This window comes from Halichoerus grypus, chromosome 6 (assembly GCF_964656455.1).
Source record: "Halichoerus grypus chromosome 6, mHalGry1.hap1.1, whole genome shotgun sequence".
Taxonomy (NCBI): Eukaryota; Metazoa; Chordata; class Mammalia; order Carnivora; family Phocidae; genus Halichoerus; species Halichoerus grypus.
Window position 1 is genome coordinate 10,456,634 of NC_135717.1, and position 27,586 is coordinate 10,484,219.

The 27,586-nt window shown below is 52.4% G+C and overlaps 2 protein-coding genes across 10 annotated transcripts in view; one reads left to right on the forward strand and one right to left on the reverse strand.

The window, feature by feature from the left end:
• Nucleotides 1-891: 891 nt before the first annotated feature.
• On the forward strand, nt 892-18,934 carry NCF1 (neutrophil cytosolic factor 1). Of its 2 annotated transcripts, XM_036112635.2 has the most exons (12): nt 893-908; nt 2,541-2,662; nt 7,538-7,618; nt 10,576-10,651; nt 10,777-10,942; nt 12,199-12,248; nt 13,561-13,683; nt 14,108-14,215; nt 15,020-15,137; nt 16,613-16,720; nt 17,265-17,410; nt 17,777-18,934. In XM_036112635.2, exons 2-12 carry the CDS (start codon nt 2,591-2,593, stop codon nt 17,902-17,904), a joined length of 1,176 nt encoding a protein of 391 aa, XP_035968528.1. In that variant the 5' UTR covers nt 893-908; nt 2,541-2,590; the 3' UTR covers nt 17,905-18,934. The 2 variants fall into 2 exon arrangements, with proteins under 2 accessions (XP_035968529.1, XP_035968528.1); XM_036112636.2 differs by lacking the exon at nt 7,538-7,618 and having other exon boundaries at nt 892-908.
• Nucleotides 18,935-21,619: 2,685 nt separating this feature from the next.
• Nucleotides 21,620-27,586, reverse strand: part of LOC118548650 (general transcription factor II-I repeat domain-containing protein 2) — a 51,095-nt gene continuing 45,128 nt past the window's right edge. For 6 of the 8 annotated variants that reach the window (XM_078074499.1, XM_078074500.1, XM_078074502.1 and 3 more), the window contains 4 exons: nt 26,375-26,458; nt 25,575-25,758; nt 25,322-25,350; nt 21,620-23,418 (listed from right to left, as the gene is read on the reverse strand). In XM_078074499.1, the coding sequence (XP_077930625.1) occupies nt 21,815-23,418; nt 25,322-25,350; nt 25,575-25,758; nt 26,375-26,458 (1,901 nt within the window). In that variant the 3' untranslated portion in view covers nt 21,620-21,814. Of the gene's footprint in view, nt 24,336-24,445; nt 24,606-25,321; nt 25,351-25,574; nt 25,759-26,374; nt 26,459-27,586 lie in introns of those variants that run through there. The other 2 variants (XM_078074503.1, XM_036112625.2) reach the window with 2 other exon arrangements.

Consider the following 27,586-nt stretch of genomic DNA (forward strand, 5'->3'; position numbering starts at 1 on the left):
GGTGGGAGGCCTGCTTCTCCCTCTCCCACTCCCCCCTGCTTGTGTTCCCTCTCTCGCTGTGTCTCTGTCAAATAAATAAATAAAATCTTTAAAAAAAAAAAAAGTTTAAATCTCCCCCCGCCCCCTCCCCAAAAAACAACCCTTGTATCCGTTTATTATCTCATTCCTTCAATTTGCTCATTCCCTTTTTTTTTGTTTTAATCCTTTGGTCACTTGCTTGTCTCCCCCGTGCATTCCAGTCAGGCCTGCCGCAGCCTCACAAAGGCTTTGAGCCTGCCAAGCGACAAGGGGACTTGGCTGTGGATGCTCCTGGCTGCGGGGGCCGCGGGAGGAGGTCCGGGGAGGCCACAGGAGGGAAGTGGCAAGGTGGTGTCTGCACGACTCGGCTCGCCGCCCGGGCCCCGGAACCTATTATGCAAGAGTGGAAAGGCCACGGGAGGAAGGGAGGGAAGTGCCACCGGCCGCGGGCCCCGCTGACTTCCCCGGCCCTTGTCCTCACTGCGCCCAGGTGAGCCAGACTGGGGGCCACGTGTGCGGGGACCTCAGGGCAGCACCGCGTGGGAACGGGGACGAGGGGAAGCGCTTGCAGTGAGCCAAGGGCGCTGTGCTACCGGGCGCTGCCATCCATCCATGACCCCAGCCTATTCCTCATGTGGCAATTGTCATGCAAGCATGACGTACCCACAGCAAAGGGCCACGCGCGAGCCCGCGTGCCGGGGCTGGGCGGGTTATCGGAGAGTGAGCACGCTTGCAGAACCAGCAGCCTGATCAGGAAGGGGCAGCCCAGCTTCCACCTCCTGCTCCCTAACGGCCACCGCTGTCCCCACCCTGGAGGTCACCCTGCCTTCCAACAGTGGAGCCTGGCGAGGGGAGTTTTTCAGCTTGGTCTACACGGCGTCCTGCCAAAGGTGTGCTCTGCTGTCTGCCTTCTGTCCCTCCACCTGTGTCTAGAAGGTTCCCCCGTGTTGTGTGCGGCAGCTCCTCGTTGCTGAGCACCGTATCCTCCTGTGCAGGAAGGTTCTGTTTCTTTTTTTAAGATTTATTTATTTGTGAGAGAGGGGGAGGGAGGAGAGGGAGGGGCAGAGGGAGAAGCAGGCTCCCTGCCAAGCAGGGAGCCCGATGCGGGGCTCGATCCCAGGCCCCTGGGATCATGACCTGAGCCGAAGGCAGACGCTTAACCGCCCAAGCCACCCAGGCGCCCCTCGGGAAGATTCTAGATACATAATGGAGATGACCAGAGAAGGGCCTTGCAAGGCTGGCCACACCCAGGCCAGTGACCTCCTAGTGACCACAGGGGATGTGCCGAGCAAATCTCTCAGCGAAGAGGACGTGGCCCCTGCCCTTCTTAGTAGACAAAACCAGGAACAACCACCAACTTGACCGGTCATGGTAACAGTCACAAAACGGCACATTTTGGCTCCCCTCTGCCAGACGCCACCTCACCCCCAGGAGTCCAGGGGGACCCGTGGCTCTCAGAGTGCTGGTGGCCTTCATGGCCTCTGGGTCTTGGAATCTGTGCATCTGGGCCACCAACCAGCCCCGCCAACCTGAGCCTGCAGCCAGACAGGGTCAGTGGAGGCCACCTGCCCTGTGACCTTGGACCAGCTCTGTAATCTCTGAGCCTCCCAGGCACCCCCCACCCCCCGCACCGTGTGAGAGGCCCCAGCCCCTTCCCTCACCCACCAGCACACGGCTCCCTCCTCACCTCTTCACCCCACATCCCTCTCAGCAGAGCCTGTGGTCCCATTTCACTCAGGACGAAACTGAGCCCCGAGGGTCCACTTGAACGCAGGTCTCTCTCAGAGCCTGTCCCCACGGCCACTGGTGCTCAGTTACACACCCCTGCAGATATGCACCCCTCCCATGGAGGGCACTGGTGCGGCCACTACCCAAGTATTTAGGGAGGGCCCTCTGCAAGCCAGCCAGCAGGCTAGGGCTTGGGGCCACAGCCAAGCCCTTGCTCCCATGGGGCTCACATCCTGGTAAGGAGAGACATCGTAAAAAAACCCGAAATAGGCAATATGTCCGTCATAGTAAGTGCTCTGAATCAAAACAGGGAAGGTGTGAGTGTGTGTGGGGGGGAAGTGTGAAGTTTTGCTCTTTTGTGAAGTTATCAAGAAAGGCTTCTCGGAGGAGGCGCCATCTGAGCAGAAACCTGAAGACCCTAGGGAGGGACTTACAGACAAGTGGGAGACGGACGGTCCAGGTGGCCCCGCAAGAGCAAAGACCCTGCAGTGGGAGCAGCTTGGTGTGTTCCAGGAACTGTAGAGAGGCCAGTGTGGCTGGTCCACAGGGTGCCGGAGGGAGAGGGGTGGGGGATGGGCACCCCCCCGAACTGCGGGGCTCGCCGACCGTGGGGAGGACCTGGCAAGCTCTCCCATCCACATGCCTGCATGAGGCCGCCCACGTCCATGCCACAGGAGCCGAAGGAATCCCAGAAACTGAAAGAAGAAGCAGAGCCCTCCTTGCGTCCTCCCTGCCCCCTCCTGTCCCCACCCCTGCTGAGACCAAAGTGACTTCCTCTTTCCACCCCATTTAAGGCCCAGCCAGGGAGCGCCCCCCGCAGAAGGGGAGGCCCCGCAGTCCGGCCATGGGGGACACCTTCATACGCCACATCGCCCTTCTGGGCTTCGAGAAACGCTTCGTCCCCAGCCAGCACTATGTGAGTAGCCCACGGGAGGGCCCTGCGAGCGCGCGGGGACAGGCCTGTCGCGGGAGCGCAGGTGCCAGAGAGCGCTGTCACCGCGCGGCTCCCGGGACCACTGGCCTGTCGGGGCGCACCGTGGACGTGCACCCCGGCACCCCGGGGCCCTTGGTGGGAGGACAGGTGGCTCGGCCCCTGGCCCCTGCCAGCCCACCTCACTCCTTGCTCCCCCGCCCCAGCCAGGAGTCCCCTGTCAGCACCCCGTTCACGTCCCGGCTGCCCAGGGCCCGCTCCTCCCAGCAGCCCTCCCTGACCATCCCAGCTTTCAGGGAGCCGTCCTCCAGGAGAGGACTGGCGGCAACCCTCTGCCTCCCCAAGCCGGCCCTGGGATCAGTTACATTCCAGTCGGATCCCCTCCAGTAGGGTGACACCCACCAAGGGGCCAAAAATGTCCCCTTCCCCCATGCCCTGTCCCACGAGGCTGCCCGAACATGTCCACCCCACCCCACCAGAGGGTCCCCAAGGCCAGAGGAAGGCCAGGGAGGAACTCTGCTTTGTAGGGCACATTCAGTATCCTTTGCCAAGACCTTTCTTCTTTTTCTTCACGTTTAATTTCGAAATAATTTCAAACTTACAGAAAGGTTGCCCCCAAAGCACCAATAACTCCAATATCCCTCCACCCCCCACATCTGTGCTCCCTCTCTCCTCTCCCTCCCCGTCCCCTTCCTCCCTCTCTTTCCCTCTCTCTCTCTCTCTCTGTCTCTCTCTTCCCCACCTCTTTCTCTCTCTCTCTCTCTCTCTGAATAGGACTTTCCTGAATCATTCTAGAGTAAATTGGAGACATTGTGTTTCTTTACTCCTAAACACGACTGTGTACTTTTTAAAGGATTTATTTATTTATTTGAGAGAGAGAGCACAGGAGGGGAGAGGGAGAGAGAATCTCAAGCAGACTCCCTGCTGAGCGCGGGGCTCAGCCTCACCACCCCGAGATCATGACCTGAGCGGAAACCAAGAGTCGGATGCTTAACCGACTGCACCACTCAGGTGCCCCTCTACTGTGTATTTCTTAAAATCAAGGGCATTCTCTTACATCACCGCAATGCAAATGTGTCAACATCAGCAAATTAACGTAGATGAAACACCGTTCTCCGACCCACGGACTTCACTCAGATTTCACCATTTCCCTTACCTGTCTTCTGTAGTAAAAATGTTCCGGGTCTGGGATCCAACCCAGGACCACCTGCTGCATTTCACATGTCGTGACTCTTCAGACTCCCTTAATCTGGGTTAGTCCTTTTTTTAAGTTTATTTATTTAAGTAATCACTGCACCCAACACGGGGCTCGAACTCATGACCCTGAGATCAAGAGTCACACCCTCCTCCGACTGAGCCAACCAGGCGCCCATGGGTCAGTCTTAATCTTTTTTTGTCCTTCTCAACTTTGACGTTTTGAAGAGCGTGGGCCAGTCATTTTGTAGGATGTCCCTTCTACAAAAGGATTTGTCTAATCCTTCTTCATTAGACTGGGATTATGTATTGGTGGCAGGAATAGCCCAGGAGTGACACGGTGTTCACCTCGTTGATCTTATCAGCTAGCAGGGGATTTTTTGCTGGTTCCTGTGTCGGTGATGTTAATTTTGATCACCAGATGTCTCTACTGTAAGGTGACTAGTTTTCCCCTTGTGATTAATAATGAACCTGCGGGGAGATTTTCTGAAATTAAATGAATATCCTGTTCCCTCTACAGCATCTGGGTGACTCTTGCCTAAGTCAAATTACTATAATGATTGCCAAACTGATTTTTTTAAACTCTACGGTTCCTTCTGCATTTATTAGTTAACATTGTACTGTAAGGTTCTTCCCCTCGTCCTTACTATTTACTTAGGTCACTATGGATGCGATCCATCACTATCATAACTCATTTCATGCTCCGATCGTACCAGATCTGGCTACTGGGAGCCCCTTCAAGCTGGCTCCTGTGTTTTTTTGACCTAGTCTGTCATTCTCTCAGCATCATTCTTACTTCTGCTACTGATATGTTCCAGGCGGATCCTGTGCTCTCCAGCGGGAGCCCTGGACTCCGCCGTTTCACCTGTTTCTCTGCAGTGGGGAGTGAGGTTAGAACTCTAGATTTGGAAGCTGAGCATGCTCATTGCCTCTGGGATGTCTTTGCCCGTGGCCTTTCAGACCGGGGAAAAGAGCCATTCCATCTCCTTCTCCTTGTACCACTTTATATTCATAGATCCTTTCTCTCTCCACGATCACCCTGCCTACCAGCTGAATTAACATCTTGACTCCTTTGCTCATTTCTGCAATCCACATAAGCTAGTTCTATCAGAATTACAGCACCCACGCCATTATGAACAATCAACCTGTTAGGTCGAATTTAAGTCTTTGCGTTTTTTTCCCCCCCTTTGGATTGAAGGTAGAAATACTGTAACTAAGAGTTACTTGGATTTTTTTTCTTTTCCAGTTTTCTTTAATATGGTTGTTACCCATCTGACAGATAGTGAAGTTCGTATGTTTTCGTTTGTTTCCAATTTGAAGTTTTTTTTAAAAAAAATCCTTGTTGATCTAATTTTATTTTTAAATGTGTACTATATTAACATGTTTGATGTGATCAAACATCGAAACTTTAAAAAAAGATGTGTTCAAAGACTCATTCTGGTTTATCTTTCCTGTATTTCTCTTTGCAAAAAAAAAAAAAAAAAAGAGGGGGTGGCTGGCTCCATCAGTGGAGCATGCAACTCTCGATCTTGGGGTCATGAGTTCAAGCCACACACTGGGTGTAGAGATTGTTTAAAAAAAAATATATTTTTTTAATAGAGAGCACATGAGCTGGGGGGCAGGGATAGAGGGAAATGGAGAGAATCTCAAGTAGACTCCATGCTGAGCGTGGAGCCTGACGCAGGCTCCATCTCACGACCCTGAGATCATGACCTGAGCCAAAATCAAGAGTCAGATGCTTAACTGCCTGAGCCAGTCAGGCGCCCCTAAAAATAAAATGTTTAAAAGGAAAGAAAGGAAAGAAGAAAGAGAGGGAAAGAGAAAGAAAAAAAGAAAGAGAGAGGGAGGGAGGGAAGGAGGAAAGAGGAAGGAAGGAAGGAAGGAAGGAAGGAAGGAAGGAAGGAAGAAAGGAAGGAAGGAAGGAAGGGAGGGAGGGAGGGAGGGAGGGAGGGAGGGAGGGAGGGAGGGAGGAAGGAAGCCAGACGACTGGGTGGCTCAGTTGTTGGGCGTCTGCCTTCAGCTCAGGTCATGATCCCAGGGTCCTGGGATCGAGTCCCACATCAGGCTCCCTGCTCTCTCCCTGTTTGTGCTCTCTCTCTGACAAATAAATAAAATCTTAAAAAAAAGAAAAAAGGGAAAGAGAAAGAAACGTATAAACGTTTTCTTGGGGTGTCTGGCTAGCTTAACTGACTGAGCCACCCAGGCGTGCCTTTGGTGCATTTCAAAGCAAATTGCAAACATCTGTACACTTTGCCCTAAATACTTAAGCATGCATATCACTACCTAGGGGTCATATTCGTTTATCTTTTTCTCTTTTTAAATTTTATTTTAAAAACATTTTTTAAGATTTTATTTGTAAGCAGTCTCTACCCCCAACATGGGGCTTGAACTCACAACCCTGAGATCAAGAGTTGCAGACTCCACTGATGGAGCCAGCCAGGTGCCCCTAGTTTTTTTCTCTTTTGATGTAAAATTTATGTAAAATGAAATCCACCAATCTTAGAGATATATTTGCTGAATTTTGATGGTACATGTCCCTACATAATCCAAACCCTCATCAAGGTATAGATTGTTACCATCACCCCCAGATTCTCTCACTCCCCAATCATTCCTCCACCATCCCCCGGACGCTACCTCTGTTCTGATTTCCCTCCACCTTTAGTTAGTCGCGCTTGTTCTAGACTATCATAGATTTGGAATCCTACCAATCATGTGTGTGGCCTTTCATGTCTGGCTTCTTTCACTTAGCAGAATGCTTTTGAGATTCATCCGTGTGGATGCATCTGTCAGTAATTTGTTCCTTTTTGTGGCTGAGTAGAATTCTCCTAGCTCTCTTTTGGTTTCTCCTTACCAGGTTTCTTTCCTTTTTTTTTTTCTTCCTAATAATGGCTCCATGGAGATATAATTCACCTATATAAAGTGTACATATAAAGTGTACAATTCAATGGTTTTTAGTATTCACAGAGTTGTGCAACCATCATACTATATATATATATATATTTTTTTTTAAAGATGTGTTTATTTGAGAGAGAGAGAGAGAGCATGAGCAGGAGGGGCAGAGGGAGAGGGGGAGAGAATCTCAAGCAGACTTTGAGCTGAGCATAGAGCCCAACGTGGGACTCGATCTCACGCCCCTGAGATCACGACCTGAGCCGCATCGAAGAGTCAGCCGCTTAACCGACTGCACCACCCAGGCGCCCCTCATACAATCAATATTAGATTTTCATCACCACCCAAAAGAAACCCCAGACCTGTTAGGAACTTCCCATTTCCAGCCCAGTCCCCACAACCACTAATCTACTTTCTGTCTGTGTAGATTGTCTATTCTGGACATTTGGTAGAAATGGGACCCTACACTCTCTCCCTGAGTTCTCGTTGGTCTGAGCCCAGGCTTTTCGTCTCACCTCCCGTAACTCTCCTACCAGCCCCAGGAGCCCCTCTGTCTCCAATTTACAGATGAGGAATTTGAGTTCATTTGAGAGAAGCTGCATCTCACCCTGGGTCCTAAGGCTGGAGAGCAGGAGCTCTGGGGTCCATGAGTCAGTGCCCTCTCTGTGGCCCAGGTCGCCCCAAAGAGTGCTCTCCCCACCCCACCCCCGCCCCTGCCCCTGAGTTCTATGGGCTTCCCCCAGGAAGCTGAACGCCCCCACCCCGTCACCCCCCCAGGTGTACATGTTCCTGGTGAAGTGGCAGGACCTGTCTGAGAAGGTGGTATACCGGCGGTTCACAGAGATCTACGAGTTCCACGTGAGTGCCCTGAGCACTTGTGTGTGTGTGTGTGTGTGTGTGTGTGTGTGTGTCTGGGAGGGGAGGGGAGGGGAGGGGACACCACACCCAGTCCCAGCTCTGCCCTTCCAGGGGGAGGGTGGCCCAGGTGCTGGCCAGGAAGTGAGGAACCCAGAGCACCCCCAGCCCACAGTTGAGGGTGTATTATTTATTCCTTAAGTTAAAAGAACATTTTCCTTAAAGTATGTTTTATTTTTTATTTATTTTTTGTTTTTTTTTAATTTAAATTCAATTGATTAACATACAGTGTATTATTAGTTTCAGATGTAGTATTCAGTAATTCATCAGTTGCGTATAACACCCAGTGCTCATCACATCAGGTGCCCTCCTTAATGCCCATCACCCAGTTACCCCATCCCCCCAACCACCTCCACTCCAGCAGCCCTGTTGGTTTCCTAGAGTTAAGAGTCTCTTATGGTTTGTCTCCCACTCTGATTTCATCTTATTTTGTTTTTCCCTCCCTTCCTTTATATTCGTCTGTTTTGTTTCTTAAATTCCACATGTGAGATGATATGATAATTGTCTTTCTCTATTTCTTAGTTAGCATAATACCCTCTAGTTCCATCCACGTCATTGCAAGTGGTAAGATTTCCTTAAAGTATGTTTTAATGTGGTAAAATACACAGAACTTCGCATTTTTTTAAAGATTTATTTATGTATTTGACACAGAGGGAGAGAGCAAGGACAAGCAGGGGGAATGGCAGGCAGAGGGAGAAGCAGACCCAGGCGCGCCCCAGAATTTTTTAAAATATTTTTTTATTTTTGGGGCGCCTGGGTGGCTCAGTTGGTTAAGCGACTGCCTTCGGCTCAGGTCATGATCCTGGAGTCCCGGGATCGAGTCCCACATCGGGCTCCCTGCTCAGCAGGGGGTCTGCTTCTCCCTCTGACCCTCCTCCCTCTCATGCTCTCTGTCTCTCATTCTCTCTCTCACAAATAAATCTTAAAAAAAAAAAAAATAATAAAATAAAATAAAATAAAATATTTTTTTATTTTTAAGTAACCTCCATACCCAACGTGGGGCTCAAACTCACAATCCCGAGATCAAAGGTTGTCTGCTGTACTGATTGAGCCGGCCAGATGCCCCTCTTGTATGAGAAATTTAAAGCAAAATGCAGGGTCATCTGGGTGGCTCAGTCGGTTTCTGACTCCTGATCTCAGCTCAGGTCATGATCTCAGGAGCCTACCTAAAAAAAAAAAGTAAGTAAGTAAGTAAATAAAGCAAAATGCAGATCAATGTGAAGACTATAAGGGTCCCACACACCCAGGACACTGAGTCACAATTGATATCACTGTGCTGTTTGCTACAAGGCTTTTTTTTTTTTTTTTTAATGTCAACTCTATGCCCAGCGTGGGGCTTGAACTCACAATCCTGAGATCAGGAGTCATGAGCTTCACCGACCAAGCCAGCCAGGCGCCCCACAAGGCTTTTTTTAAGATAAGAAAAATAAAACATGGGGCACCTAGGTGGCTCAGTCGTTAAGCCTCTGCCTTCGGCTTAGGTCATGATCCCAGCGTCCTGGGATCGAGCCCCACATCGGGCTCCCGCCCCACATCGGGCTCCCTGCTCGGCGGGAAGCCTGCTCCCTCTCCCACTCCCCCTGCTTGTGTTCCCTATCTCGCTGTGTCTCTCTCTCTGTCAAGTAAATAAATAAAATCTTTAAAAAAAAAGAAAAGAAAACATTACAAAAGAAGTGGAAAACACCCTTTATCCCCTGCCCTGTCTCAGCTCCAGCCTGGGTGACTACACCTGTGCGCGTGCGTGCACACACACACACACACACACACACACACACAAGTCCAAGAACAAGATGCAGTAGTGTTGAGCGTGCATTTTCCGCAGGCTTTCTAGAAGCCATCAGCATGCCGCTGCTCCTTTCTCTGCCTTGTTCCTGTCACTAGGTCACATCTTTGAGACCTGTCCATGCTGATATGTGCGCGACTCCATCTCTCCTCTCTAAACTGTTCTGGGTTGTTCCGGCGTAGGATTAGCCCCTTTTACTAATTGGTGGACTCATGCATTCATTCATCAACTATTTATCGAGCACCTACTAAGCGCCAGGTGCATCCTACTTGGTGAGTGGGAGATGCTCTGAAGGTAACAAGGGCATAAAAAAGATGCAAGTCCTTGCCCTCCCTTGTGGACCTTAAGTTCTAGCGGAGGAGTCAGGATAACAGACAAACAAAACAAGTAATTTACATAGTATGTTAGACAGTCGTTAGAACTATAGAGAAAATAAAGCAGGGGGTGGTGGTGGATGGGAGGACTGAGTTAGGAGGGGCAATTGTCAGGGAGAAGGTTTCACTGAGGGGGTGATATCCGAGCAAAGACTTGAAGAAGGACAAAGAGAAAGAGAAAGCGCTATTGACAAATACAGGGGAAGAACGGGAAAAGCAAGTGCAAAGGCCCTGGGGCAGGAATGAGCCTGGAGTATTCAGAGATGGCTGGAGCAGAGTGAACAAGGGAGGGGAGGGCGGTGGCAGAGGAGGTGAGTGAGGCAGACAGGACAGGTCTGCGGGGCTCTGTAGACTAATGTGAAGCCTTTGGCTTCCATTCTGAGTGAGCTGAGAGTCAGGGAGGGCTCTGAGCAGAGGAGAGACATGATCCAATTTAAGTGTGAAGAGGGTGCTGGGTTGAGGACAAAGATGGAAGGGGGCGTAGGATGTGATCATCCAGGTTCGGTGGAAGCTCAGCCCGAGGTGGTGGCTGTGTGGGTAGTGAGAAGGGTCAGATTCTGGGTGGATTTTAGGAGCAGAACCAGAAGGATCTGCTGGTGGCATGAATGTAAGGTGGGAGAGAAAGAGGACCAAGGATGGCAGCCGAACTTTCTAGCCCATGTGATTAGAAGAGTTGTTTCTGATTCGATGCTTTGACAGGGTTGTAATAAAGGACGTGCCTTCGCCTTTTCTTTTGTGTCTAGAAAATGTTAAAGGAAATGTTTCCTATCGAGGCGGGGGACATCAACCCACAGAACAGGATCATCCCCCACCTGCCAGGTAAGGAGCAGGGTCACCTGTCCTGGCTCCGCTCGCCTGCCCTGCGATCTGTGGCCCCTACTCCTGCCCCCTCTGGGGTTTGACCTGGGAGTGTGCTCACTGGTGTCCCTCCCGGGCCCCTCCAGCCCCACGGTGGTTCGACGGACAGCGGGTCGCCGAGAGTCGCCAGGGCACCCTCACCGAATACTACAATGCGCTCATGAGCCTGCCTGTCAAGATCTCTCGCTGCCCCCACCTCCTCAACTTCTTCCAGGTGCGCCCCGATGACCTCAAGCTCCCCACGGACAGCCAGTGAGTGGCCCCCGCATTCTGGCCCCGAAGTGGAAGAGGGAAGGGTGGTGGTGAACTCTGCCTGGGGAGGGGGTGCAGGATATCCCCCCTGTGACAGATAACTAAAGCTCAGAGAGGGGAGGCGACTTGCCTGAAGTCACACAGCCCAAAAGACAAGGAGGAAGGATTCCAACTCTGGCCCGTGTGACCTGGAACCCCCCCACCACCTGCCCCAGCGTCCCTGCCAAGTCTCCACCTGGCGCCCTCTGAGCCTCATGGTGCTGGGTGGGGGGGCTCTCTGGGCTGGGAATGTGAGATCCTAGGTCCTCAGCCTCAGCTTGCCTTCTGAAAGCCATTTCCCCGTCTGTAACTGGGTGGGAAGGGCCAGATGGAGTAATGGGGGCCGTGGAGAGCACTTACAAACTGTGAAGTGCAGAGCCCCAATGGGGGGGCGGTGGGAGGGTTGGTGGTCACTGTTAATCGCTGAGCACGCCTCCGCTTTGCCCCTCATTCTCTGCCTGCCCCAGCCCCAGGGGACTCCTGTACTCAGGGCCCAGCCTGGAAAGCATCTGAGAAGCTGAGGGAGGTCTCAGGGGAATGTGCTGTCCTGCTGGGGAAGGTCCCTCCCTCTGTCCCTCGCTGCTCACTGAGTGCTGGTGAGGCCTGGTGGACACACAGCACCGCGGAACATCTCCCCTGGCCCAGGGGCAGGACAGTGCAGCACCCAGGGGCCTGGGTGGTGGGGATGCCCCCTCCCTGTCGGCCGCTCTCCTGAGCCCCCAGAAGAGGGGAGCTGGCCCCCCAAGGTGACAAGAGCCTTTCCCAGACCGGAGTGCATCACCTGTGTTCTCTTTAATAGTTGGCTCCTTGGGGCACCTGGGTGGCTCGTTAAGCGTCTGCCTTCGGCTCAGGTCATGATCCCAGGGTCCTGGAATCGAGCCCCGCATCGGGCTCCCTGCTCAGCAGGAAGCCTGCTTCTCCCTCTCCCTCTGCCTACAGTTCCCCCTGCCTGTGTTCTCTCTCGCTCGCTGTGTCTCTGTCAAATAAATAAGTAAATAAATCTCTAAAAAAACCCCAAAAAACAGTTGGCTCCTTCTTTGGGTCTGCAGAAGGCGGGGGCGGGGGGCTTTCCTTGCCCCGTGGCTCCCTTCCCCCTGCAGCGGCCCCCACATCCCATGTTCCTTTTCCTCTTGGGAAGTTCTTCTGTAGGTCTGCCCGGAGCCTCTGCTTCCCCAGTGGGAAGCCGCACGCCTAACCCAGATTCTTCTTTCCTGCAGGGTGAAAAAGCCAGAAACCTACCTGGTGCCGAAAGACAAGAGCATTACGGGTGAGAGCCGGGGGCAGCCACCTGTAGGTCACCCTGAGGGGACTGGGGACATGATGGGGGGTGCTGAGCACAGGCTGTGTAGGGAAAGGAGCCGGGGTGGGGGGGAGTTATCTTGGTGGCTTGCACTAACGACTGGGGATCGAAGCTCATGTCTGTGGCCGCAGAGCCCAGCCCGACCCCCGCTCCCAACAGCCCGCGATGTCCTGGCTGAATGAGTGAACAGGTTTGGGGGCAGAGGGGCCTGACCATGTCTGATCTGTTGTGCACGATAATTGTTAATACAACCTGACATTTATTAAGGACTTATTCTGTCCCAGGCCCTATTTTAAATGTCTTGCACATATTAACACGTGTAATCATCTCTGTAACAAATATGAAGTAGGGACCAAAGTGCTATTAACCCCATTTCACAGCTGGACACACTGAAGCTTGATTTGAGCTGGAACTCAGGTCAAGGGCCACACAGCCACGAAATGTGGAGCGGGATTTCAACCAGTGAGTGGGATGCCCGGACGGGGCTATGGGCCACTCAGCGTGTGGTCCAGGGAGCAGTGTCTTAGTCTATGCGGGCCAAAGCACCGCAGACCAGGCGAGGGGGGAGGGAGGGTCTTAAACAACAGAAATGAGTTCTCTCACAGTTCTGGAGGCTGGGAGTCCGAGATCAGGGTGTGGGCGGGGTTGGGCTCTGCCGAGGCCCCTCCCCTTGGCGTGCAGACGGCTGCCTCCTCCTTGTGCCCTCACCCGGCCTTCCCTCTGTGCACGTACCACCCTGGTGTCTCCTCCTCCTCTTATAAGGACACCAGTCCTATGGGGTCAGGGCCCCACCCTTATCACCTCTTTAAAGGCTCTAACTCCAAATACAGATTCTAAGGTACTAGGGCTTAGGGCTTCAACATGTGAGTTTTTGGGAGGGGAGAAGAGGGGTATTTCAGTCCATAACATGGTGCGGTAGCAAGACCTGGGGGCTGGTTAGAAATGCAGACTCTCAGGTCCCATTGCCGGCCTATGGAATCAGAACCTGCGTTCCAGCAAGATCCTGGGGCGATTGGTGTGCACATTAGGGCACAGGAGGGCTGCTCACTAACCTGATCAAGTGAGAAAGAGGGTGTGTAAGGTGTGTGACTAGTGTCTGGAACACACTAGGTGTTCCATAAATGTGGGGCTACAAAAACTAGCTGGTCTCTGCTGCTTTCTAGTTGGCAGGGGACATCTACCTCCAGCGCACCTGGTTCTGGTGGCCCGTGCAGGGGACTGCCTGGAGGAGGCAGCCCATCCCCGCACTGTGCACTCACCCCACCTTCCCTCTGTCCAGACATCACAGGCCCCATCATCCTGCAGACGTACCGGGCCATCGCTGACTTTGAGAAGACCTCGGGCTCCCAGATGGCTCTGGCCACGGGTGATGTGGTGGACGTCGTGGAGAAGAGTGAGAGTGGTCAGTCTCCCTGCCCTGCTGGGACCTCAAGCCCCCTACCAAGGCTCTGGCCCTCAGACAGCCTCCAGGTTCCTCCCCGCCTGGTCCACTGACAGGCTTGTGGCTCCTCTGGGGACCCCAACTGGCCTCCCCACGCTGAGGGCACCCCCCAGGGGAGGCTGTGGGCATCTGTGCATCCCCGGGGTTAGGTCCAGGAGGCTAGGTGAGCTGCTGGGCGTGCTGTGTGGGAAGCAGATTCTGAGCTGTAATCCTGTAACCTGTGTGCATGGAGTGTGGTGAAGGTGACATTTCTGAATCTGAATGTTGGATGTCTGTGCGTCTATGTCCGGGTGTCCTTACCAGCCTGGTGGCCAAGGGAGGCTGCCAGGCCCGCCCAGACTTCCTGCCTCACCCCCACCCCTCCCCCACCCCGGTCCCCGCACAGGCTGGTGGTTCTGCCAAATGAAGACAAAGCGAGGTTGGGTCCCGGCGTCCTACTTGGAGCCCCTGGACAGTCCTGATGAGACAGAGGACCCAGAGCCCAACTATGAAGGTGCGGCCTTGCCCTCCATGGCCATAAGGATGTGAGGGGAAGGGACCAGAGGGGCCCTGGGATATTGAGAAGCCAGATACAATCATATCTACTTTGGGGTTGGATAGGATTGTGGGCTGCACAGTGGGGTCAGGGTGGAGACCCCATAGTCTGGCTTGAGGGGCCCAGGTAGGAGGTGGTGCCCTTGGTCAGGACAGAGAACCAGGAGGTAGAGTAGAGGTGGGTCCAGCCCGGGCCAGGTCCAGCGGGAAGCCAACTGAGGAGCAGATCTGAGGTTCAGGAAGGAGCGCTGCCTGCGGGCAGGGGCATCCTCGCTGACTGCAAGCGGAGAACCGGCAGCCTGCGGGCTGGAGCTAAGTAAGTGAGTTAGAGTTGATTGCTCGTATTTTAAAATGGAGAGATTTCACAACCCTACGCGGATTTATGGCATCTCTGGAAAAACTGGAAAAGGTGTGGACGCCGGAGTCAAGTGGCTCAGGTGCCACGTGGACGGGTGCTCACCCCTGCACCACCTGCCTGGCCACGTGTCCTATTTAGGTGCCTGGCTCCTGATGTGGATGGTGGGGGGTGGGATGGGCCAGCTCCCCCGGGTGTAGTGGGCAGAGGGCAGAACTCCGGGGTGCCCCACGAGTGAGTGGCAGGAGCCTGCAGAGGGAGACCAGTAAGGAGCAGGCAGGGAGGAGGGGGGAGGGTGGTCCTGGGCTCTAGCTGGAGAAAGCCTCGGGGCCCAGAGAGGAGAGGAGGGGAGGCAGGCCAGCGCTGGGCGGACCCTCACACCGTGCCCCTGCCCCCACGGCCGACCAGGTGAGCCCTATGTCTCCATCAAAGCCTATACCGCCCAGATGGAGGATGAAGTGTCTCTGCAGGAGGGCGAAGCCATTGAGGTCATTCATAAGCTCCTGGATGGTTGGTGGGTCATCAGGTAGGAGAGCGCCCCGCCCTCCCCACTGTGCCCACCCTGAGTGTCAGCCCTGGCCTGGGGCCCGGTCTGTTTGGGCTCAGTGCTGCCTCAGGTGTGGGACTCTGGATAAGCCACCACCTCTCTATGGACTCAGTTTCCATTTTGGTAGCAGATCAATGACTATCCCACCCCAACTGGCTCCTCAGGGTTCAGTGTCCTTGTTCTTTGTGACTTGGGGTCACTCGCCATCTATTATTCCTTCTACAACACAATTGATTGTTGCATTAATTATTTTACTTGAGAACTGGTAGAGCAGACCCTGTCATCCTTTTTCCTTTTAAATCTTCGGTTGTCATTGATTCTTATCCGGTCATTCCTCCTGGGGAGAGCAGAACCCTGGGGGCTTGTAGGGCCATCTTCTCGGACCCACTGGGCCTCCCCAGGTCCTTGTACACCCTTTCAGAGCCTCGAGTCATAGGGCCAGTCCATGGCCCCAGTGAGCTCGTGGCCACAGCACCCACCATCAGCGTGGCCCCGGGCTGGAGGCTCTGAGGCAGGAAGATATTTCTCAACCTTTTTGACCCTCACTTAACCGCCCATCATGTACCCCTAAGAATCTGCTTGTGATTCTCCCACCAGCCAAGAAGGATCAGAGTTTTACTGAGTGAACTTTGTAATATGCGAAGTTTTTCTCACTTCCAAATTATAGTAGTGAGAATGGAGAGAAAAGTCTTTTCAGCAAGTGGTGCCTGAACAGCTGGGCGTCCACCTGGAGGAAAGGCACGTAGACCCCTCCCTCACACCACGCACCTTTATTCGGGTTGCGTCATGGGTTTGACCAAGCACAAAACCCCAAACTAAAAAGCTTGTGGAAGAAAGCATAGGGGAACTTGGTGACCTGGAGGGAGACAAAGGTTTCTTAGACACACTGTAAAAGAAAATACTGACAAATACACTGTTGCAGATGTTTTATTGCAAACACATGTCCCTGGGCTGGCGGCGGGGGGGGGGGGGGGGGGGGGGGGGGGGCAAGTTGGACCTGCTAATTTCTCCTACTACCAACATCAAGGCTGGGCGGGCCTATGCTGCACAGATGAAGAAACTGAGGCCCAGCGGGACAGAGTCTGGTGTTGGCCAAGCTTCAGGGTATCTGCAACTCCCGACTGCCTTAACCCCAACTGTTTATTTTTTTTAATTTTTTTTCTTTTTTTAAAGATTTTATTTATCTATTTGACAGAGAGAGACACAGCAAGAGAGGGAACACAAGCAGGGGTAGGGGAGAGGGAGAAGCAGGCTTCCCACGGAGCAGGGAGCCCGATGCGGGGCTCGATCCCAGGACCCTGGGATCATGCCCTGAGCCGAAGGCAGACGCTTAACGACTGAGCCACCCAGGCGCCCCATCCCCAACTGTTTAAAGAGATCCCTGAGTCCCCCACATCTGAGGTCCCTACTCCCCCCTGTGACTGCGGGGGCTTCAAGGGCTGCCTCTGTTGCAGGAAAAACGACATCACAGGCTACTTCCCATCCATGTACCTACAGAAGTCCGGGCAGGATATAGCCCAGGCCCAACGCCAGATCAAGAGCCGAGGGGCACCGCCCCGCAGGTGAGCGAGGGTCCCTGGGACTGGACGGGGCTGAGGAGGAGGTACCACGGGTCCCCTCTGTGGGTCCAGGCCCTGGATTGGCAGTGCTGGGGAGGGGGCTCGGGACAAGGGCTCCCCAGCAGGCGGAGGAGACAGAACCCTCACTGGATCGAGGCAGGACTTGCCCTCCCACATCGAGGGTCTGGCCCGGGGGCGGTGGGACAGCAGGGGTGTGAGGTGGAGGTGTAGACGTCGATGCCGGGCGTCCTTGGGGACAGCCCCTGAGGGCTGTGGCAGTCCAGAGGGCTTCCTGGGGAGGGGCCGGGCTGATGGCTGGCGAGGGGCGTGGGAAACGGACCTGGGCTCTGCCACCCAGGAGTCCGCGTTGGCGCGGGGGAGTCGCATGCATGGCCCGCCCCGTCGTGCGGGGGCCCCGCCCCGCTCCCCACTGCCCCGGGCCAGTCGTTGGACCCCAGGGCCTGTCATGCGCGTCCCCGCAAGCAAGGATGCGGGCGCAGCGGGGACGGCCAGGCGCTGAGCAACGCCCCCGTCCCGCTGCGCCCAGGTCGTCCATCCGCAACGCACACAGCATCCACCAGCGGTCGCGGAAGCGCCTCAGCCAGGACACTTATCGGCGCAACAGTGTTCGTTTTCTGGAGCAACGTCGCCGCCAGGCGCCGCCGGGACCGCGGAGGGCAGGGAGCCCGCGCCGTGAGTGCGGGCGGTGGCCGGGGGCGGGGGGCGGGGCTGCCCGGGGCGGGGCCTGGAGAACGGGGCGGGGCCAGGGGCGGGGCCAGGCGCGCCCGGGACCGTGGAGAGCCGCCAGCCCGCGCGGTGAGTGCCGGCAGCGGCCTGGGGGCGGGCTTTCTTGGGGTGGGGCCTTGAGGACGGGGCGGGGCTAGAAGCGGGGCCAGGGCCGGCCTGGGCCGCCCTGTGCTGGGAGCCCGCGGCGTATGAGTGTCCGTAGCGGCCTGGAGGCGGGGCTTGCCGGGGCGGGGCCTGGGCGGTGAGGGGAGGTGGGGCCGGAGGTGGGGCCTGAAGGTTGGGGCGGGGCCTCTCACCCGGCCGCGCTTTCAGCGGTAGGGGAGCAACCTCAGACCGAGCGCGCAAAGCCACAGCCCGCGGTGCCCCCGCGGCCCAGCGCGGACCTCATCCTGCACCGCTGCAGCGAGAGCACCAAACGGAAGCTGGCGTCCGCCGTCTGAGGCCGGGCCACTCCCCTAGATGGCGTCCTGGCCTCTCCGCCCTGTCCCGCCCCATCCCTGTATACACGTGTATAGATCCAGAAGTCTGGATGCCTCCCGCAGTCCCGGCCTCGCCCGGCTAACTATTCAGCGCTCTCAATAAATGTTGCTTGGAGTGGACAGAGGTCCTGCAGAGCAGCGGGGCGGGCTGGGCTGGGCTCGCCCTTGGGGGTGTTTATAGAATTTGGACTGAGGGCTGTGAGCTCTGCTGGGGCGGGAGGTTGGGGGAAGTTGCAAGAACCAAGGTCCGGTTGCACAGTGCCCTGGCTTCGGCCGAGACTAAGTTTGCACGGGGCCAAGTGCAATAAGAACGCCCCGCACCCCCCGCCCCCGCGCTGGCTGTTTGGACAGAAGCTGCCTGCTAAAACTTTGGTCCCACTGCAGAAGAGTTCTGAAGAAGGGTGCCACAGCGCGCGGTGTGTGCACCTTAGTTCGGTGACAAAGAAAAATTGTCATCTAGGTATAGGGAGGGAGCACCTTTGATTATTCGCTGCCCAGTTAGGAGGTTGTACCAGAAAGCAATTACTCATTCATGAACAGACCTTCACCGCCCCCACCAGCCCTGCTGCCAGACTCAAAGTCTTTGCCGGTGGATCTTTTGCAAAATGCAAAGACACCAACCAGGGTGCAACCCGGAGCTGCAAATCTTGCTAAAGCAGCAGCTTATCAGGAAGGCGGTCGGTGGCAGCTACCCCTCCTTATGTGGGAGGAGGCACAAGAGGATGGACAAGGCTGGTTCCTTCGAGATAAGGGGACTGATGCTTCTCAAGAGAATAATTTGACCAGCGCAATGATTGAAAGAGGCCTTGAGAACACCACTGGGCCCTTTGCTTTTTGCACATTCGGTTTGCTGGAAAAGTCCAGCCCCTCAAACGCTATCATGCAAAGCTGTGGGAGAATTAACCACCGACCATCCCAACCCCTTTGCTTGTTCAGTTGCGAGTATAATTAAAAAAACAAACTGTGTGAGATAAAATACAGATTTTCATAATTTTTAGTTTCATTTTTTCCAAGCTAAGGTCCTGATCCAACGTTTTCCTCACGTTTTTCTGCATTTCTGGTCCCCTGGAGGTGGCCCTGCGCTGGCCCCACTGTTGCATGCTGAGGAGGAGGCCCGGGTGGTGCGTAGGCCTGAGGGCAGGGGGCCTGCCCTGGGGGCCTCTGCTGTCCCCTCGGGGGAGCCCACAGAGAGCACCAGGCAGGCACGCCTGGAGGGGCCTGCGTCTGAGTTACGGCTGCAGTGTGCAGGCAGACGATATTCTTGAGGCCAGGCACAATGCTGGGCTTTTTCTTTACCTTGTTTCTGGTTTGAGAACAACCCTGGCAGGTGGGTTTGTGGTGGAGGAAACCAAGCCTCAGAAAATGTAAGCAAGTTTTTAGGGTAATATGGCAAGTGGGTGACAGAGCTTTTCTTTTTGGTTCCAAAGCCCTACTGGATCCATTACATTCTCCTGACCCCGCAGAGTTCCTGCTCTGTGGCTCAGTCCAAGTGGCAGGTGCTATGGCCAATGGGCACTCAGAGGAGGGAGGTGACAGGGGCCTGGCTTCCAGAGCTCCAACCCCCCACGCCCACCCCAGGCCTGTGTTGGAGTGACCAGTGTCCTCTGTCCACCTGGGACAGGAAGACAGGGCCTTGGGGGAAATGCTCCTAGAAACTGATGGGGCCCACCAAATCCAGCCCTTGGCTCCAGCCTGGGCCCCACCACTCCGCTCCTAAGTGCTCTCATTTGCAGACACCCCATCAATCGATGACCCCAGAAAACCATCTGCTTGCTCAGTCAGTTCTCCCAGGCTTGGCTCTGTCATCTGAGTGACGGTGCTGGGCCGCCACGGTACCAACACGCATGCAGGATAAAGAAGGAAGCCGTAGGAGTTGATTCAAAGCAGAACAGCCCATGAATAGTCGAGTCACAGAAGGCAGCCCAGGCTGAACCCTGCTGTCCCCTCAGCATCATCCGATGCGCTAACCACCAGAAAGCCACACATGACAGCCTCCTGTCATGGAATGACAGGGACTTCGGAGTCACACAGACCTAGTTTGAATCCTGACCCCGTCTCTGCTGTGTTACCTTGGCAGGTCACTTAATCACTCTGAGCCCTAGCTGTCGGTCTATCACATGAGGGGGCTGACCTTTCCCTGCAGAGTCCACAGGGCGACCCCTCTGATACTTGGTTGGGCATCTGCTCGGGTCTCCCCTGACCCCGTTGTAAACCAGCCCATTCCTCCCCCTAGGAAGTGAGCCTCTGAGCTAGCCAGACCCAGCTGTACCTGCAGTCCACCCCCCAAGGACAGGAACTGCCGGGGTGGGGTCATTTTCCCTGTGTCTGAGGACATGCACTGGGGCTCCAGCTGGGCGCGGGTGCCTTGCGCAGGAAACTGCCTGGAGGTTGGTCTCTCTCTCTCTCTCCTGCAGCCTCCCTTTATTTTTATCAAAGTGTTTTGTCCATTGCTTCCTGAATGGGTCATCACCAGGTCGGGATCTTTAGCCTTTTTGCTCCCTAGTCAGATTAATTCTTCCAACCTGGAAAGTATTCATAATTTTGGGTCATTAATTCCAGTGGCTAATACAGATTAAGAACACTGTGTGTGTGTGTGCGCGCGCGCTTTCAAATGCCAGCTCTCCGTGGGTTAAGTGCTATAAAGGGAAGGACATCAGGACAGTCTCCGAGGGACTGTCCCCAGCTTGCAAACATGTTAGAACACAAGGGACACCATGCACAGTGTCATTTATGGTAAACGAGATCGAAGTATTACATCAGTGTTCGATTTACTGGAGCTGGTCACTAAGTAAGTCATGGTTAGAGAATATCCCTATTCTTGGAAAATATTCCCTAAAGTAGTCAGGGGGAAAGGATGTATGTAACCCCCTCAAATGGTTCAGAAAAAAAAATTAGGTGCGTGCATTTATACACACATTATACTTGGACACTCGTGCATACAGGCTCACAGGCAATGTACCCCCCCACACACAAACACACACACACACACACACACACACACACGCGTGCACACATGAGAGAGAGAAGGAGGCCAAGCAAACAAGGGATAGAGCATAGGGGTAAAATTTCAATAATATGAGAATTTGGCAAGAGGACATGTAAGTGTTCTTCATACCGTTCTCGCTTCCGCAACTTCTCTGCAAATTTGAAATTATTTCAAAATACAGTTTATTTATTTCTTAAGTCATCACTGCACCCAACATGGAGCTCAAACTCACCACCCACAGATCAAGAGTCGGATGCTCTACTGACTGAGCCAGCCAGGCGCCCCTCAAAAAAAAAGTTTACCAAAAAAACAAAACAAAACAAAACAAAAAAACGAAACAACCTCCAAACCTCAGCTGCCTTGGCCTTTGAAAGCTCATGTTACTTGTTATCTGGAGTTCTCCATTTTCAACTCCTATCTTCGTGGGTCTGCCGGGAGGCAGAGACAGATCACACAGGGGTACTATGGTTGGTGAATGTGTCTCCAAGGGACTGTCCCCAAGCTTGCAAACATGTTAGATCACAGGGGACACCATGCAGAAAGTGGGCAGATAGATGTGTGTGCATTTACCCTCCTCCACGAATACACACCTCTCTCTCTGTTTCTCTGTTGGCTGATTTAAAACTTCAGTATGCTGGCCCCAGGGGTGAGTGAAACCCACCGGCCAGAAGGAAAAGCAACCACCAGAAATACAATAAAACGGTCTTCATCTTTACTGGACTATGGTGAGGCATAAAATGTCATACAAACGGGTAGGATACTGCAAGTTACATTTCCGAGTCAAAGTGGAAAAAACTGGAAAACAGAAAGTTTGTAACTCATCTTCTCATCTTGCAATCCCTGGGGCCCAGAGGATTCTCGTCTTGCACCCCCCCGTGTTGTAAGTCATGTCGCGATGTGGAGCATGGAATCCCACTGCGAGTCCTTTAACTGCGAGCAGTATTTCGTTTTGCTCAGTTTCATAATGGAAAACAGCTGTTCGCAAATGTAGGTGCTCCCGAACATGGAGAGAATCTTCGCACAGTGGATTCTGTACTTCGGGTAGCTACTCCACAGGTATTTGTAGAACTCGGGGACCCCGACCTTGTCATATTTAGTCTTTAGCACCGTGTTGCACTGCAGGTCAATGACCTCCATCTGGAGCGCCTCGTGCACGCTCTCGATCTTCACCGAGAAAGGGGAGCTGAACAGGGTCAGGTCACTTTCATAGAGTTTGAAATCGGACAACCTCTTCTGGAACTCGGTCTTCAGTTCCACGATTTTGGGAATGTAGTTCAGGCCGTCACTTTCATTTCTGGAAACCGACTTCAGCGTGGGGAAGTGGGCCAGGTTATTCCTCGCCAAGTGAGTTTCCCAAAGGCACAGTTTGGCTAGGAACGCCCGGATCAGGTCGTACATCTGCGTGACGACCTGTGAGTGCCCTTGGAGCGAGATGTTCAAAGTGTTCAGGTGCATTGTCATATCGACCAAGAAGGCCAAGTCTCTGATCCAATCTTGAGAGCTCAGCTGAGGCAGGGGCTTCCCTCTGGACGACATGAAGGAATCAATTTCTTCCAATGATTCAAAAAATCTCTTGAGCACCAGCCCTCGACTGAGCCACTTAATCTCGGTGTAGTAGAGCAGGCTGCCATATTGGCTGTCCAGTTCATACAGCAAGGTCGTGAACTCACTGTGGTTCAGCCCACGGGAGCATATCCAGTTCACGGAGTTAACCACCACACTCATGACGTGGTCCATCTTCAACTTTTGCGCACAAAGCGATTCCGGGTGAATGATGCAACAAACCGACTTCAGATCCGAGTCCTTGCAAATCATGGCCACCTTGGACTTAAGTTTCGTCACCAGCCCGTCGTTCACATCGACCATGGCAGGGGTGCCCGTAGAGGCCACGCTGACCAGTTTTGACCAGTCGATATTAAACTTCTTCAGACTCTTCTCGACACGCAGAAATATCTCGTTGCCAGATTTTGTACCTGTCATGGGCACCGTATCCAAGAGCTCTTCCGACACATCAAAATTCTCATCAACGCCGCGGATGAATATGGCCAGCTGGGTGGTATTATTGATATCCGTGATCTCATCGATTGCGATAGAGTATGCCACGAACGACTTGATTTTTTCGCGTAACTTCTCCCATAAGTTCCCAGCCATGTCTTCTATGGGTTGCACGGCCGCAGTTTCATTTGGGCTCACATTTGCAAATGCCTGTTTCTGCTCGGGGCCCACGATCTCGGATGACCCCAAGAGGTACTTCCTGAGTCCTTTCTTCAGCTCGTGGAGCTTCTCGTCCCGCATCTTCTCGGTATACTGGTCGTAGTGCTTGCTGTGGTTCGTTTGATAATGGCGCCGGAGGTTATACTCTTTGGACACAGACATGCTCTGTTTGCATATTAAACACGTAGGAATATTCTGCACTTCCACGAAGAAATACGCTCTCTCCCACTTCTCTTGAAAGACACGGCCCTCCTGGTCTATCTTTCTTTTTCCCACTTTTGATAGAGACATGGAGACAAGAAATATTTCACTTTTTCTCTTAACTCTACTATACGAAAAACGACAGCAAAAATGTGATGATAAACGTCAGGGGTGAAGTGGCTGGGGTGGGGGGGTATGGTTAACCCACTGCTGCAGAGGGACGGCTGACTCTCAGCTCCAGCAACGGGCTGCTGGAGGGAACGTGGGAGCTGGGGCCAGATCTTCAGATTCCAAGAGAACTTAGAAATCGACTCTTTTTTTTTTTTTTTTTTTTTAAGGTAAACTCTATGCCACACGCAGGGCTCGAACTCACAACCCTGAGATCAAGAGTCACTTGCTCTACCCACTGAAAACGTCCCTGGCTTTTCTTTCTTTTTCTTGAAAATGTCCCTGGCTTTTCAATGTCGGCCACTCGTTTCCATTTTTAAAAGGTACACTAGCCCAATGAAAGGCATCTTTTGTGATTCAGCAAGTACCTATGTTTGCCCCATCTGCTTTAAGCAAGAATGATCTGGCACTATGTTTGCATTTTAATGTATATTTTTTCATTTGTGTCTCAAGAGAACTTTGAAGTAACAGGGATGGGGGATGACCACAGAAGGTGTGTGATTTACCTGCTGTGAGGCGCAAGGGGCCTTGGTCATAGCCACGGAACCGCACACAACTTACTTGTTTTAATTTTAAAGAAATCTGACCACGAAGCAGGTAAGAGCTCTACTTGGAGAGAACACAGGTCTAAACATTCACTTCAAGAAAATGTGGGCAGAGGGGCCGCCTGGGTGGCTCAGTCGTTAAGCATCTGCCTTCAGCTCAGGTCATGATCCCAGGGTCCTGGGATCGAGCCCCGCATTGGGCTCCCTGCTCAGCGGGAAGCCTGCTTCTCCCTCTCCCACTTCCCCTGCTTGTGTTCCCTCTCTCGCTGTGTCTCTCTCTGTCAAATAAATAAATAAAATCTTTAAAAAAAAAAAAATGTGGGCAGAGACAAGAAAGTAAGTCAATTCGGTGGTTGTCTGGGGCTGGGGGCAGGAACAGGAAATGAGAGAAAAATGGGTAGGAGGGATCTTTTGGGGGGTGACGGAAACGTCCTAATATTAGATTGTGGTGACAGTTTGCCGAGCTCTGTAAATTTATTAAAAATCACTGGCAGGTGTATACCTCACACAAGGGAATTTTACGGTATGTAACTCATGCCTCAGTAAAGCTACAAAAAAAAGAAAAAGAAACCGTTCAGCAACAAACAAGACGAGTTTAGGAAGAATAATCAATCGGGCACTTTCAAAGAATATTTTAGTTTTTCCAACTTGAACTGAGGAGGCGCCCTAGTGACTCAGACTCCGGAGAACATCCCTACATCTGCTTTACTCACCCTACAGGATACTGATGACTTGCTTGCAATGACTCCAGGGGCCACGTTCAGAATACTGAACAGGCACAGTGGATGGGGCATTGCTCAGTCAGAACAGATGTTGACCTCAGCACCGGAGGGGTCCTGGGAGCCACCTCTGTGCCAGGTGGCACCCTCTAGGCTCTGAACTGGGGGGAGATCTGGGCGGGGGGGGGGCTGGGGGGGTGTCCTCGGGGATGGAGCTGGGGTACCAGGCAGGAGCTATTTACCCACTGAGCTGGGCTAGTTCAGTAAAATGTTCCTAGCCCCCCACCCCTGCCATAAAGGGCTCCCAAATTCCAGTGTGCCAGCAAGCTCCTTCAAGCTGTCGCATTGAGAATTCTGGTGGAGCACCAGAATTAAAGGACTTTATAACCAGCAGGACAAATAAACTGCATCTTAAGAGCACCATGCTTTGCTCTAAGGCTCAAGGCTTGAGAAGCAAGGCCCCCCGTGGGGAGGGCCTGCAAAGACACGTGGCACCACACAGTGGGTGCTGGATGACTTTCTTGCCACCCCCCCGGGATACTCACCATTGCTAAGCTCCAGGCCTGGAAGCGGTCTGAAGAGAAAGAGATATGGTGAATGCCACAAAGTTCGTTTGTCCGGGGACACACAGCTCCCAGAAGCGGGATACGAGACAAGGAGTGCGAGAGGCACTGGGCTTCGGAGCCCCACGGCCCACCTCCTGGTTAAAAAAAAAATCCCACCGCCCCCCTCCTCCACCTCGATCAGGTGGCGACCTTCAGGTTCGTTCTCCTGACCAAGCAGGGAGCGCTCACCTACCTAATGACTGTGAATTTGATAAATTCTGCAGCGTCCAAGATCCTTCTCATGGAGCTGATTTCTAGGTAACCAGGGGCTTTGAAGACCACGCCCGGGGGCATCCCGTCGATAACCACACAGCCTGGGTTGAATGTGATCTTCCTGTAGGGAACTTTCACAGGGAAGTCCACCCCGATGGCTTCACCTGCGAGGAGACAAACAACAGAAGACCGCTTCAGTGTGTCACCTGCTTTTCCCAGACCAGTGCCGAGATGCTAAAATCCTTCCCGTCCAGTGACAACGTGGGCCATCGGCCATTATTACTTCACGGACAGTCTTACTGACTTTGACATTGGCAACGGGCAGTGAAACAGATTCAATTTCTCTCTCCAGGAAGGAGAAACGATGCTGGCATCTACCTGAAAAAGGGTTTTATGAAGATTAAATAATGATTCACATGTCAGTGCTGAAAGCAATGCTCAGCCATGGTAAGAACTCAGTAAATCAAAGATAGATACTATTATTGCAATTAGTGTGTCCATGTAAAAGCTCTTCAGGAAAAATACATGCTGATTTTGATCATAGCTCCTTCCCCAGAAAGATCTATTTCTTTTTTTTATATATAATTATTTTATTAAAAAATTTTTTTTAGTAAGTTCTACACCCAACATGGGGCTTGAACTCACGACCCCTAGATCAAGAGTCGGACGTTCTTCTGACTGAGCCAGCCAGGCGCCCCCAGAAAGATCAATAGAGTATTCCATTAAAAAGAAATACCTCAAATATATACATTTTGGATACGTAACAATATAAAAACTTACCAAATTTTCGGCTAAAGAGGTCATTGACTTGTTCTCTTAGTTGTTTTATCTTTTCAATGCTGGATAATCTTTCCTTCTCGTTATCTAAAAATAATTAGACAATCAAGCAAACTGCGGTTATTGATCAATTTACCCCCAAAAAAGCTGTTGGAGGAAGTGCCTGACAGCACATGAAAAAAGCACTTTACCTGGCTTGTCATTCAGTTTAGTTTTTTGGAAATGTGTAAATGGAAGCCATTAGAGACGACAGAGAATTTCCCAAATTATAAATCCATGTAAACACACTCCATACTACCTTAGGGAACATTTTCAACATTATGTAGGACCAGGATGTCCACTTTCACCTCTACTCTTCAACATTATAATAGCAATCTGAGTCAATGCAATACGACAAGTAAAAGGAATAAGATGTACTAGGATTAGAAGGGAATATTTTTCAATACTTAACATTTTTATTGTATTTAATCTTGAATAACTAGAGCAATTACATGGTTCAAAACTCACAAGACATAGAACAACGCAGAGTGAAACATTTCTCTCACATCCCTCTCTCAGCTCTGTTTCCTTCCTTGGGGAGATTATGTTATCAGATTCTTTTGTATCTCTCCAGATATATTTTATATACACATATTTAGAAAAGATTGCTTGACGGGCAGCAGATAAATTCCACCTCTGTGGCCAATTCTTATTTATTTATTTATTTATTTATTTATTATTATTATTTTAAAGATTTTATTTATTTATTTATTTGAGAGAGAGAGAATGAGAGACAGAGAGCATGAGAGGGAGGAGGGTCAGAGGGAGAAGCAGACTCCCTGCCGAGCAGGGAGCCCAATGCGGGACTCGATCCCGGGACTCCAGGATCATGACCTGAGCCGAAGGCAGTCGCTTAACCAACTGAGCCACCCAGGCGCCCTGGCCAATTCTTATTTAACGGGAGCTGGTGCTTGGAGTTGTCTGCCCTGAGGTGTATTTTCCAGTAATGCCAAGGCGTGGCTGTGAGAAGTAATATCTGATTAACGATGTCTGATATAAGCAAGATATTCAGTGTCTGACAATCTGTAGTGTATTTTATATTCCTGAATTGTCATTCCTTAGTTGAAAGGGTAAACTAAGCAAAAAAAATAAAGTTCCAAGGGTTTATGACCCATGTTATATAATGGCTAAAATATAACAAAAAGAAAAATATAAAGTCAATTATGATAACGCCAG